We start from the raw sequence: 13956 nt of genomic DNA, 5'->3' as shown, positions 1-13956 counted from the left end.
TTCTGGTAAGGCTATGATCTGAAGAAGTGGGTCTGTCCCATGAAAACTCATCACCTAATAAATAATTTTGTTAGTCTTTAAAGTGCTACTTGACTGCTTTTTTGTCTTGATAAAGGGACAGAGAGAAAAAAATAATTAAGCTATTATTCCCCTGTTTTAGTTATTCCTATTTCAGATGTATCAGTAGGTGTTCCATGCTGTTTTGGACAAACAGTAACTGGACAACATTAACTGTCAAAGAACAAAATGAGGGTAGCATTCAAATTCACTAAAATAAACTTAGAAAGGTGTATATGTCCAAGTAGCCCATATACAGGTATCAGGGAGTTCTTATGATCAATATGTTCCTATATGAGTACACAGCTGCAGGCACAAACTGGCTTTTAGAGTATATTTCCTCTATATGTTTATACAGGATGTAGCACAATGGGGCCCAATTATATATCAGTAAATCTGTAATGTACATATTTTTCTTTTTACTTAAGTACAGTTAGTTTAGTGAAAACTGGAAGAAAGATGAAGCTCTGGGGTAGCACAATATGTTGTTTTTGTGGGTTTAACTAGGACTCTGGTAGTTTTTCTCCTTAAAACCTTTAATTCTAAAAGTGACAAGTAACTAGAGTGGATGCCCAGGCCACGGCAGTTATAGGTCCTTGGCCCAAATTAATATTTCCTGTTTTTAATATTTTATCATTCAATCTCTTAACCTTCCTCTCTGTCAGTATCCCTTATAACCTCACAACACAGTTAATATGACAACAAAATTTAATGTGGTTTTCTCACTATCACGTATGTCTCATTTACTCCTTAGTGTGGGAAGTGAGGTTCACAGAGTAATGGACTCATTGAATTTTGTCCCAATAATTGTGAAAGGGAGAAAACAGATAACACCAGCTTTAAGAGTGAGGGATCCAGCTAGAGTTACATCATCTGGCGGCTAAGGCCTCCAGTTACTTTTTGGTGTCCTACCCAATAGAGGGTTGTACAACCACATTGAACATCTGCCAGCAAGAGAGCTGTCCTTGGTGCTAATGGCTCCCCCAAATATTCCTTCAGCAGTTCCCACCTAGGAATGCGTGCTTGATTGCTAATCCATGTATGGGTTAAACAGGGTTAAACTATAAATCTCTTTCTCCTTCAACACTATCACTGCTGCTTCCACTGACTCCTCTCTTTTTCATCTTTCAGTATTTTGGGCAGCAATACACAAATAAAATTATTTGCTTTCATGGCCTTGCTTTCAACATACCAGACCCAGTTGTATATTTTAAAATATACACAGAAACATTCGCAGCTGCCATGTGCCAACCCACAATTGTTGAATTTTTAAAAATAAAACTTTTGAAGAAAATTTCTTCCTGAAACAATTACTCTGGGATTCCAGAAAGGGGTCACAAGCCTTGTTCAACTTTTTCAGGACAACTCCCATCTACCTCATTATATTTCATTCTGATTACATTATTTAAGTTTATCTTTATCACCCTCAATTGATAAGCATGAAGCTTTTGCCAAGGTACTATATGTTTTATTGGTTGAGGTAAAGCCAAGAACTGCGTAAACATCTTGTCACATGAAAGCGAATCCTCCATATTCTCCAGCACCCATACCCGGAAGGTACAAAGTCTGGCTTTTAAAAATGGATGATTTGAAAGGGGAGGTGGAGACATTATTTCTATTACAGTTCTACCTAGAGCAGTGGTTTTCAACCAGTGTGGCCATACACTCATATGCCATGAAATGTCATTAATTTCCCCTTGCTCTGGCTCTTTGCTCACCGTCTAAGACATAGTATTATGGGGTGGATTTGAAACATGACTGCATTTGATCCTTGTTTAGCCTGTTGTGTGCACTACGATGTTGCAAACCTCTCAAGACCATAACCATAGGCAATGTAAGCAAATGTGCCATTTACCAGCAATAATTTCAGCTGGAAAAGGGGGGCGGTATGCTGTGGAACTGTTCGTCTCACTGGAGTGTGCCCTGTGACTGAAAAGGTTGGGAACCACTGGCCTGCAGGTTCCCCACCAACACTAGAGCCACTTTGCCATGGGACACAATACCAAGGCATACTTCGGAGACAGAGCATGAGGACTAACCAGACAAGTGGGAGGGAGTGAAGCGAAGGACAGATGCTGGTCATTTGGCCTATGAGTGAAATGCACTCAGCACCTTGCCCTGACAGGGAGGCTGCCATCAGCAAATCACACAGCGCTGGGCAGGGGAGAGCGGCCTGAGCATCCGCCCTCCCCCAGCGGGGACTGGGAGGCGGTAGAAGGGGGACCCCACAGCCCCAGCGTACGGGCCCTAAGCACGGGGCCGCCCCACTTGCCGCAGCGCGGGCGGCGCGGCACCCTTCTTCCGCGGCTCCCAGAGCGCTCCACGACCAACCGCCCGCCAGTCCCCGGCGCGCGGGCGGGCTGCGGGCCGCCGGCCCCGCTTTAGGGGTGAGGCAGCCGGGGCACAGGCCGCTGAAGGGACTGGCCGGCCTCCCTGCGCCCCTCTCTGCGGCGAGGAGGCCCGAGCGGAGCGGAGACGCCCGGGGGGCGGGCTCTCCAGGAGCTGCTTCCCGCCCCCCCGCACGGAGCTGCCGGGATCTAGGCCGGCCTGGAGAACGGCGGGAGACCGCCGCCCCCCGCCCACTCTGGAAGCAAACGCGGGAGAGGCGGGAGGTTCCTCCCTCGGAATCTCCGGCGGCCAACGGCCTTCAGAGCGACAAGCGCGCATGCGCCCGGGGACCGGCTCTCGCTCCCCAGCTGTTCCTCGCCGGGCGGTTGCTTGCCCGGCTGCGTGACGTCAGCGGCTGGGCAAGTCAGAACACGCTCCGCGAGGAGGCGGGGGCTGTGCACCAGCTGGGGCAAGAAAACAAGCCCTGGGCGGGCCGCGCTCCCAGCCCGGCGGCGGCGCTCCCCTCTGCTGCGGCGGGGGCAGGAAAGCCCGGGGAGCTGCCCAGAGCCGGCGTCGCAGCTGTCCCGGGGAGCGCCGCTGCCCTTGGAGGCGCAGAAGGAGGCGCGGCGCTCTGATGGATTAGGAGACCGGGACCTGCCCGGGGAGAAGCGCGAGACGGGGGCCCCGGGCGCTGGCGCTGATTGATGCGAGATCCAGCAGCGAGGCCGAGGCATGGGCCAGCCCTTGGCCGACGCGCTGGCCAGCGCCGCTGCCCGCGGCGATTTGGAGAGGGTGAGGGAGCTGCTGGACCAGAGGGCGGACCCCAATGCGGTCAATAGCTGCGGCAGGACACCGATCCAGGTATAGGGGCCAGCGAGCGGGTTCCTCGGGAGCCAGGCAAGGAGCCGCGCAACCCACAGGGAGGTGGTGGTGGTGGTGCGAGGAGGGAAACCCGAAAGACTTCAGCGCTGAGCGCTCCACACGCTCCGCTTGTTCTGAGAGCAGCGCCTCGGACCCAGCCCTGGAAACGCCTGGCCGCCCTTCCTCCGCTCTCAGCGCGCAACAGCTCTCACCTGCGCGCAGCCTCGGCCACTCACAGCGCGGGCTGGCTGCGGGGAGGTGGCCGAGTGCGGATCCCAAAGCGTCACCTCACTGCAGCTCTGCAGAAAGTCGGCCGAGCCCCTCGCACTGTGGCTTGCGCTGGGTACTGCTCTGGCCCTCGCTGGTCCTGCAGGCCGTTCATCCCCCCGACAGCGTGTGCCATAAGCACCCCTTCCACGGACAGCCTGACGCTGGCGCTCTGCGTAACAGTGACAGCCGATCAAAATCCAAAGGGAAGCCCTGCCCCGGCCTGCCGTGCATACAAACTATTATCAAAATGCTGAAATGGCGGCTCCCCACTCGGCGTCCGCAGAAATATGCGTAAGGAACAAAGTACTGAGTCACACAATTTCACTTTCCAGATATGTTTTGGACATAGTAAGATGCTCAAAGGACCTAGGCTTCCAGATGGCTAGTTACAGCTCGAGAGATAGAAATACATGCCCGATTTAACATTGATGCTGTAGTAGTTCCTGATCCTTTCTGGGATTATTTTCTCCTGCACGCAAAGCCCCCACTGTATTCCATGTGGGAGTTTTACATGAGGGAGGGCAATGCAAAGGTTTGTCCGAAGAAGTATAAATAAGCACCTAAACAATAAAGACGAAATGATCGAAGAAAGCGAGTTAATTTCACTTACGCTGAAACCCGAGAGTGGTATTAAAAACACGACGATCCCCTTTGAAAACAGTTTTAGTTTTAATAACGTATTGTTTTTGTCTAACTGTAATTGTGACATGATGACTCAAACCCACCGAGTACTTTATGGTCTCTAACTTCAGTAATTGGTATATCTGTGCCTAAATTTCACTTTTGGAAAGGGGGTGCTCTTTCATTTTAAATCTGCTCCTGGAAGTCGTGATCATATTTTCGCCCGAGATCAAATAACTTAACGATATAAACAGAAACACTAGATTAATCAGAAAAAATGGATATGCATTAGATTGGGTTATTTATAACATATATAGTGAAGTACAGACATTAAAATCTTCCATGTCCTGAAGGATTACTAAAAACTATTAAAGTACATTCTAAATCTTTACTTAGGGTCAGTTGTTTATTTAACCAACTTCTGAGTATATTTTCCCGTAAAACTGGAATGACCACAATTTTATTACATCTACAGTTTACTAAAAAAAAAGGGAGTAATTTGTGCGTTTGGTGAGGCTCCTTCAATAGAAAATGTGCTGCATCTTTTAATGTGCTGCATTTAAAAGTGAAACCCAATTTTACAAACAGAAATTTCTAGTGTGGTTATAAATTTCTCTCAAACAGAAATGTTGGTGTCTTCGTGGCCACTGGACTAAATTAAATCTGTATTTTAGATCCCTTCAAATGAAGTGTGTGTCATACACACACACACACACACACAGAGGACTTGTGTTCTAGTCCACAGCTGCGTAAATGCTAGTGAATTATGCACTACTTTGAAGTGCCGTTTGAGGGAGGATTGCCAGCAATGTGAGCAGTTAATTATATTTAAAGTAAAATTCAATATTTTCATATAGAGGGAAAGATTTTAATCTACATTATACAGAATCTACCCGGAAAAAAGCAGCTTGGGGTATACTTAGCGTGTTACCGTTGCTAATTCGGGTGTTTTATGAATTAATTTTCACTTTGAATGTTGTTTTTTTTCAGCATGAGCAGCATCTTTGCCTTTAGGGGAATTGTACCGGAATTACTGAGGGATCCCACTATTTGGGTCCACTCAAGGCCCTCAGTTTTAGGAAAGTTTCAGAGTTCAGTGCAGGTTAAATGGGCAGTAAAATGTCCCTGTGTAAGCACTCCCACACTAAATGCATTTTTGGTCTAGTGAGTTCCCCAAGTACATCGTGCGAGCAGGTCATTAAGAGGGGACTATTACAGTATGGCGTCTAATATATGCCTGATATAAAGCAGATATTTACACTGCGGGTGGGGGGGTGGCAGGGAAGGAAACCCTCAAGATTTGACTTTCTGGCCGTTTCAAGCAAGGTGCCGCGTCTTTCTCCGGCAGCCCCTGTGCCTTCAGAGCCTAGCAAGCCATGGACTCGGATCAACGCTCTGTTACCCCCTTTTCCAAATGCCCTGCTGTAGGTTCGGGTTTGACCCGCTTCCCATGTACTTGAGTGGAAGCTGGATCGGGCTCGGGCTCGGGCTGACGCCCACAGTTGTTCAGTGCCCGGCCTTAGTTCCAGAGACTCCAATCCCGCAGATCTCTCCCCCCGCCCGGGGTTGCTCACCCCGCCATGGTGGTCTTGCCCGGCTAAAGACTCGGCGACTGACGGCTTCTCTCCTCTGCCCCCTCCCCTCCCCTCCCCGCCCCAGGTCATGATGCTGGGAAGCACCCAGGTGGCGGAGCTGCTGCTGCAGAGAGGCGCGGAGCCGAACCGCCCGGACCCGAGCACCGGCTCCCTCCCCGTGCACGACGCGGCGCGAGAAGGTTTCCTGGACACCCTCGTGGCGCTGCACAGGGGCGGGGCTCGCGTGGACCTGCGGGACAAACGGGGCCGCCTGCCCCTGGAGCTCGCTGAAGCCGGCGGACACCAGCGCGTGGTGCGCTACCTGCGAGCCCAGCCTGGAAGCAATAGGGCTCCGCCCTAGGGCGGGGGCGGGGAGTCCACGCAATGCACTGAAGTTCAGGCACCAGGTTTGTCCACAGCAGCCAGGTACCATCCTCCGGGATAGCTGGGAGCCGCCTTGTTGGGGGTCCCACATCGGGCTGGACGGGAGAGGGAGGCACCAGTGGCTGAGTGTGACCGTCACTCAGTAGGTTCATGCCATGTTGTTCATCTTTAATCCAAGGGTTCACGTGAAGTGGTGTGTTTTCCTCCCAAACCATAACTTAAGGTCCCTTTCTCTTCAGGGTATGAAGTATTCTAAATATGCCACTTGGAAATGTTCTCTGAAATGCACTAAAGGCGAATATGCCTTTTTCTTTGGACACTTGTGTATATTAGCTTTTACTTGGAAAAATAAAAGCAAGCGTTCAAGCACTACTAGAAAAGAAACCAGGAAGATAAATTTTCCACTTAAATGAATAAAGCATTAATAGTATGACAGGGAAAAAATCTTTGTGTTTCTCAGAGTGCAGTTTTCTTTCCCAGATCTGGAATACAAACTGATGCTTCCTAGTGCCTGGCTTTTCCAGGAGATACAGCCAGGATACAAGTCAGACATTTTTGGAAATCGGAAACCAAAGAGAATCTTAGAATTTCAGATCCCTAGCGCCAGATTCAGCTCCGATTTTTGTCAGTGGTTGACTTTGATTCTAGGAGAGGCTGTAACAGGCCCACGGTGGTAGCGTGATTGGAAGGGGGTTATTCAATTTAACTATGTTTTAGAGAATTATGGGTACTTCTATTTGCATTTTAGATACATATTTTAACAATTTAAAGTAAACCATACCCTCGGGTAAAATCATGCAAGATGCTAAATCTCCAAATATAGAAATCAAATATTTACAACGTGTCCCACAAAGATTAAGAAAATCTAGCTCAGTATCCGCTCTTCTGACCATGGCGGGTACCAGATGCTTGAGGGAATGAACAGAGCAACTAAGAGGTGATCCATCCCTTTCAGTGCCCACTTCAGAAAGTCAGAGAGCTAAAGACACCCGAAAATGGAGCTGCATCCTTGAATAGGTTAACTTCCTAGCCATTGATGAACCTATCCTCCATGAAGGTATCTTAACTATTGTTGGAACCCAGTTACTTTTGATCTTAACATCCCCAATTAATGAGTTCCATAGGGAGCCTTGTATGCAGAATCACTTAGTTATATTTCTTTAACCCTTCTGCAATTTTTTTTCATTGCAAAAATCCAGGGGCCACCCATTATGTGAAAGGGTAAATGACATTTTCCTAACAATTGTCTCCACCCATCCATGCTTGTATAGTCTTCGGAGATGCTCTTTAAGACAACTGTCCCAGTCTCTCTAATCTCTTCTCAGACGGAAGCTGTTCCATAGCCCTTATAATTTTTGTTGCCCTGCTCTGGTTATTTTTCCAATTCTATTTTTATGAAAATGGGATGGCCTCAACTGCATGCACTATGCTGCCCTGACACTGAAAATCCAAAATAGTTCTATATCTTTCCCAGTACTCCTTGCATCTTCATTTCTCTTACCATTTGCTTTTTAAAATAGCTATCAATATTCAAAGACATATATTCAGAACTAACTGTTTCTGTGTATTCATTCACAATCAGTTGAGGGGAATCTACCATTAAAATTGAAAGAACCCTCAAATACATCTTAGGGAGATGTGACACTTTAAAAACCACTTTAAAATGAAGGCATTATGAAAGGACTATTCATCAAAGCAACTTCGAGCTTTTCATGATGTGTTCAAAGGAATAATTTCTCTGCAGGAAAAAAGCTGTAGAGCAGAATTCAAAAATTAGAAAAGAAACTAATGAAGGTGTGGGGGAGCCATATGATATTTACTATTTTCTTATCTATCCCTTCCCTAATAATTTCTCACATCCCACTAGCTTTTTTGAGTTCTGCTTTACAGGCAGCAGATGTTTTCACAGAACTATCCACAATGACTCCAAGATCTCGAAGTGGTAACACCTGATTTAACTGGGATTACATTTTTTAATGTACACTAGTCTGCACTTATCAATACTGAATTTTATCTGTCATTTTGTTGTTCAATCACCCCATTTTGAGAGATCACATTGTAACTCTTTAGGCTCAGCTTTGAAGTATCTTACATAAATTTGTAATCCTTTGTAACTTTGCCACCCTTTTTCCACACGGCTCTACAACGTGCAGTGCCACAACAAGTAGCAGAGAGAGAGTTTACATACTATCAAAACAAAAAAAAGCATTCAAGTAGCAATTTAAAGACTAACAAAATAATTCAGTAGGTGAGCTTTCGTGGGACAGACCCACTTCTTCAGACCTGCACAGTGCATGCAGTTGAGACCACCCCTTTTTCATGAAAATAGAATTGGGGAAAAAAACCAGACCTGGTCTGGTTTTGCCACAACGAGGAAATTCTTAACGATACTAGTTTCTAAGACTCCTATGCTGCCCTGACACTGAAACTCCAAAATAGTTCTATATCTTTCCCAAAATTCTTTGCATCTTCATTTCTCTTATAATTTCCTTTAAAAATAGCTATCACTATTCAAAAACAAATATTCACAAATAACTGTTTCTATGTATTCATTCACAATCAGTTGAAGAAAGTTTACCACTAAAATGGAAAGAACCCTCAAATACATTTTAGGGACACGTGACATTTAAAAAAAAACAACCCACTTTAAAATGAACGCCTTATGAAAGGACTATTCATGAAAGCAACTTCGAGCTTTTCGTGATCTGTTGAAAGGAATAATTTCTCTGCAGGAAAAAAAGTTGTAGCGCAGGCTTCAAAAATTAGAAAAGGCGCCCGTAAATTAACACAAACTCCAGATGTTTTATAGTTTTTATTTTGGCTCTGTATAGTCAAAAGCCCTTACGATTACGAGAGGAGGTTTTTATTACAGATTTTAAATGTTGTGGAAATCGAACAGAGCTGGTAGTACACGAAGCGACAAAAGCTCAAGATAAATAATTTCCTTCTGTACTTCGAGACTGAATGCCCTTGGTCCTATCAGACATCCTGTGTCAACGGCTCATTACAGAATGAAATTCACCCAGGAAAGTCAGGTAGCAGGAATCGTATATCCAACGAGATCAGAGGACGGTTTCAGTGGCATGAAAGGACCTGCGGCAGCCCCTCTGACAGGGCTGAATGTCAAACTGTTCTCCGTACAGACTTGCCCTCCCCATGTTATTTATAGTCTAACAAATAACGGAGTAATTCCTGTCCCTTTCTTACGCACCGAACCCCATTGATATCCAAGGCGTTAGGCAGGCAAATTAGAGGGCAGGAACAGGTCCCCTCTTTGGCTTGCTGCTGTCACAACCCCGCCACTTCAAATTAATCTCCTGACCGGCAAAGACGCGAGAGCGCAGGCGGCCGCGCACTTCCGAGGGAGTTAGTGGGGCACCGCAGCTTTCCAGGGAGCCTCAGCCCCGACATTCCCTCACTTTGCAAGGGACTGAGTGAGCTCCGCGCTGCGCGCCCAGGGGTCCCCCCCGGAGAGCCCTTCCGCGCTGGTTGCGGCGTGGGGGCCACGCTATGCTCGCCGATGCGAGTGGGAGCTGCCCCGTGAGCTCCTGGGTGGACGAGTAGACAGGGCTGCGGATGGGGGCTCAAATTTGGTAACCCCCCTTCTTCTCCAGCGTCCCCTCCCCCGCAGCGCTCAGGCACAGCCGCCGCTCGCTTTAGTCCGGGGACTGCAACCGCCGCCGCCGATTTCCCCCGTCGCTCCCTTCGAGCCTCTGCCCAAGTCCGCCGCTGAGCGGGAGGAACCCGGGGCCCCGGGAGCTGGTCCTGCAGCGCGAACTCACCCGAGTCATCTTCCGTTCTACGGGCCTGCACAGCGCTCGCCGCCCGGGATGGCGCGTCAGTGATGCCCGGGGCCTGTGCTGGCTCGCGGCAGCGGGTGCCAGTGACCCGACCCTGTCACTAGCTGTTGAACCCTCTGGATTGACTCCAGGGCAGCAGCCCTGGCTGAAGAGGGGCGGGAGTAGCTCGCCCAGGCTCTTCCCTCGAACGCAATTGCAGGTTGTGGACGCTGCCGAGTCAGCCGAGAGGTGCCGTTTGGGGGAAGAACACCATTTGAAGTGATTTCCGATAACTTACCGAGAACAATGGCCTTGTGTACGTCCCCAGAGCAAAGGACACCCCCCCCCCAGCACTCCTGGCAACTCTTGTTAACGATCCAAGGGGCTTTTTTCGCTCCTGCCCGTAGCGCATTTTCCACGCAGCGGGCATCAGGCAGCAGGTCTGGGGCTATGATGTTGAATTACTTAATCTGCATTTTAATGCTGTGAGAAGTTGTTAGCAACCCCCCTCTCCACTGTTATTAAATGCCTGTTTGCGCTTACTGTTCTCCTCCAGGCCTTGGGTGCAATTTTAGGAGCTTTTCGCAGACTACTGGTGACTTTTGCCCGTAAAAACAGGGCCGGCAGGTTTGTAAAAATGCTGGTGGTGCCCTGAAGGGGTCCAAGTCTTTCCCCCGCAACCTGCCCAAGACTCTGGGAGGGAGTTGGGGGTGGGGGGAGAGGCAGGCTCTGGGAAGGAGAGAGGGTGCTGGGTGCAGGCAGTGAGTAGGGGCAAGGGGTTGGGGTGCAGGGTGGGAAGACGTTGGGGTGCAGGGGGGTCAGGGTGCAGGTTCTGGGACAGTTTGGATGCTGGTGCAGGCTCTGGGCTGAGGTAGCGTGTTAGAGCGCAGGAGGGGGTGCAGCGTTCAGGTCCCAGGAGGGAGCTTGGTTGCAGAAGGTGGTGGGTCTAGGGTGTGGGATGGGGGTTGGGTACCGGTGAAGGCTCTGGATTGGGGCAGAGGATTGGCTTGCAGGCTCTGGGAGGGAGTTTGCAGGCAGGAGGGGGGTCAGGGAGAGGGGATGGGGGTGTATTGCTTACCTGGCTCTCTTCCTCCAGTGGTAGCTCAGAGGAGGATCTCCACACGCTGCTCTCGGCAGACACCACCGCCACAGAGGCACTGAGGGCGGAGAGGGGGAGGGCAGTGCACAGAGACAACTCTCCCCCCAAACAGGGGGTGCAGGGCCAGGCCGGCAGCCCAAGGGAGCAAGCAGGCAGGAAACCGCACTGGCCCCACTGTGCTGCCGGTGGGGGCCCTGGGGCCTTTTAAATCACCCCGGGGGTGGAACATGGAGCTGGGGATGCACCGGGGCAGTGGGGGACAGACCCAACCCCAAATTTTGCAGGAGCTGGGCCCACGGGAGCCCGGGCACCATGGCCCGTGCAACTCGCTGCCCTGAGCCCAGACGTCTCTGCAAATGCGTAATCCTGTGTTCACTCTGTGGACACGTGAGTCATCCCCGCTTCACCGGGCCTGTTCGCAGCCCTAGAAACAAAAACACCCTCCCAGCAGGGCCGCGGGGGCTCCGAATCTAAGTCCTCCCCGCCCCCGCCCTTCTCCCCCCGGGACCTGCTGCCCTTGCGGGGTCTCTGTGACCTTTGCCCACCCGACCGCTCACGCTGCTTCCCTGGGGGCCAGGGAGGTGCAGAGGGTGCACCACAAACCGAGCCGTGTGCTCCAGGGACACTGTCCCGGAGCAGCTCCTTCGCCCTCCCGCTGCCGGCCCACGCCAGGATCCCACAGCTGCGGCTGCCCCGGAGCGCCCGAGGCCAGCACCTGAGCCAGGCGTGAGCCCATTTTGTACCTCTGCTCAAATGGCGCTCAGAAGGGAGCGGGTTCTCCTTCCGATCAGCTGGGCGGCGTAGGAAGGACAGGAAGACAAGCACCTTCCCCCTACAGCGCACAACCCGCCAGGAGTCAGTCTGCCCAGAGACCAGGCGTTAGGGAAACATACACCCACGCACACACACACACAGACCAGGCTTTAGGAAACCAAGCCATAAAGGGACGGACACACACACACACACACACACACACACACACACACACACACACACACACCCCGGCTTTAGGAAACCGAGGCATAAAAGGACGGACACGGACACACACACACCAGGCTTTAAGAAACCAAGCCATAAAGGGACACACCCACACACCCACCCCGGCTTTAGGAAACCGAGGCATAAAAGGACACACTCACTCACTCACACACACACACACACACACACAGACCATGGTTTAGGTAACCAAGCCATAAAGAGACACACACACACACACACACACACACACACACACACACCGGCTTTAGGAAACCGAGGCATAAAAGGACGGACACACACACGCACACACCCACACCGGCTTTAGGAAACCGAGGCATAAAAGGACACACACACACACACACACACACACACACACACAGACCAGGGTTTAGGTAACCAAGCCATAAAGGGACACACACACACACCGGCTTTAGGAAATCGAGGCATAAAAGGACACACACACAGACCAGGGTTTAGGTAACCAAGGTACAAAATGACACACACACACACACACACACACACACTTCGCCAGGCCCTGCGAACGAGAGAGAAACGAGCCCAGATCAGCCCCCTGTTGTCTAAGGTATCCGCTTAATTTGTTTTCTCCGGAGAGGGGAATTAACGCGTCGGTTCAAGCCCTGCCCCCGCCCCGGGAAATGGAGCGCCCAGCGCCGTTCCCCTGGCGCGCCCCGCCCCTCGCGCCCAGCGTCCCGCGAGGCTGTCGCCTTCTGACACTTCACGAATAATCCGCCCTCTACGCCCTGGCCCCTGGGGAGCGAAGCGAAAACAAAACGCGCCCAGGCCCCCGCCGCTCCCGGGGGAGAGGGCGGCACGAAGCCGCCCGCGGCAGCCAAACGGCCTTGGCTTTGCCAAGCGCGGCCGCTAAATTAGTCGCCCCCCTCCCCCAGCCACGCTGCGGGAGCAGGCGGTGTGGGGGCCGTTGCGCGGCGAGCGCCCCTCTGCTGCACGGACCCGGGGCCGCTCTGCTGGCCCGGCGCACCCGGCAACGGCTCCGCGTCTCCGCCAGGGGCCTATGTGACAAGCCCGGACAATAGCTGTCCTCTTAAAGCCACACGGGCCGCTATTCGGGCTTGCCTCCGCCCCGTCCCCTACCTGCTCCAGGGAGCCCGTTCTGCGCGGCGGCGCAACCTCCGCGCCGGCCCCGGGGGACCCTCCCCGCTGGGGGGGGAGGGTGGGGAGGAGGAGAAGCAGCGCCTCCCCCAAAAGATCCGATTAAAACCACTCACGCCCGGGAGGAAAAGCGAATAATGTCGTAAGAGGCTTTATTTAAAAACTTGCCCGCGATTGGCTGGCCGGCCTGCGGCGTGGGTTTGCGCTCGGCAGAGGAGCCGCCGCCGCCGGCTGCAGCCCGGAGAGCAGCCGTGCCCGGGCTGGTAGCAAGAGGGCGCCCCCCCCCCGCCCCGCCCCGTGCTGCCCCCGGCGGAACTGCCCTCCTGCTCGGATCCGCACGGGGGAGGGGGAGAGGAAGCCGCGCCGAAATGAATGGAGAGCGATGGGGCCGGTGCAATGCCCCGGAATGGCCTGTAGGGGCGGCTCGAGCGAAGGCGCTTCGGGGAGGGAGGGTGGATTTCCCGCTCCTTGTGCCCTGCGTGGAGGATGTCGCAGAAGCCCCAGTGCTTTCTGGTCAGTTACTAACCTGAGCCCCGCGGGGGGCTAGCTCCAAAGCTGCGCGCGGGCAGGGCGCTCCAGCCAGCATGGGCATTAAAATCAAATGCACCATCCGCTGTAAGCGCCCGAGAAACCTCCCACGCGTCAGGGCTGTTTTGCTCAAGATAATCCAGGGTTTATTGAAGGCTTATCCAAGATCCAGGCCCCTTCGCCTTTCCCTCGTGCTGATTTTGAGGAAGCGCCGCGGCGGGCGAGCTGAGCCTGGCCTGCCCCCTGAGAGCAGGTAGGAACCAACCTCCGAGAGGGGTGGGAATGGCTGTTGCCACTCTTAGATTGAGGGTGAATTCTGGCCCCAGTAGGGTCAATGACGAGATTG

The 13956-nt window shown here is 51.9% G+C and overlaps 1 protein-coding gene and 1 long non-coding RNA gene across 2 annotated transcripts; one reads left to right on the top strand and one right to left on the bottom strand.

The window, feature by feature from the left end:
• The first annotated feature begins 2759 nt into the window (after positions 1-2759).
• LOC142013506 (cyclin-dependent kinase inhibitor 2A-like) lies at positions 2760-10918 on the top strand. Its single transcript, XM_074994980.1, has 3 exons — positions 2760-3246; positions 5797-6118; positions 9710-10918. Exons 1-2 carry the CDS (start codon positions 3118-3120, stop codon positions 6070-6072), a joined length of 405 nt encoding a protein of 134 aa, XP_074851081.1. The 5' UTR covers positions 2760-3117; the 3' UTR covers positions 6073-6118; positions 9710-10918.
• LOC142013507 (uncharacterized) lies at positions 9973-13331 on the bottom strand. Its single transcript, XR_012645664.1, has 4 exons — positions 13251-13331; positions 11717-12486; positions 10953-11031; positions 9973-10104 (listed from the first exon to the last, which is right to left on the bottom strand). It is a non-coding gene; the product is annotated as an uncharacterized LOC142013507 (long non-coding RNA).
• Between the last annotated feature and the right edge of the window lie 625 nt (positions 13332-13956).

The sequence above is a fragment of the Carettochelys insculpta genome, chromosome 5 (genome assembly GCF_033958435.1).
Source record: "Carettochelys insculpta isolate YL-2023 chromosome 5, ASM3395843v1, whole genome shotgun sequence".
NCBI classification, from domain to species: Eukaryota; Metazoa; Chordata; order Testudines; family Carettochelyidae; genus Carettochelys; species Carettochelys insculpta.
The sequence above is the reverse complement of the archived record's forward strand: the minus strand, read 5'-3'. Positions and strand labels throughout refer to the sequence as shown.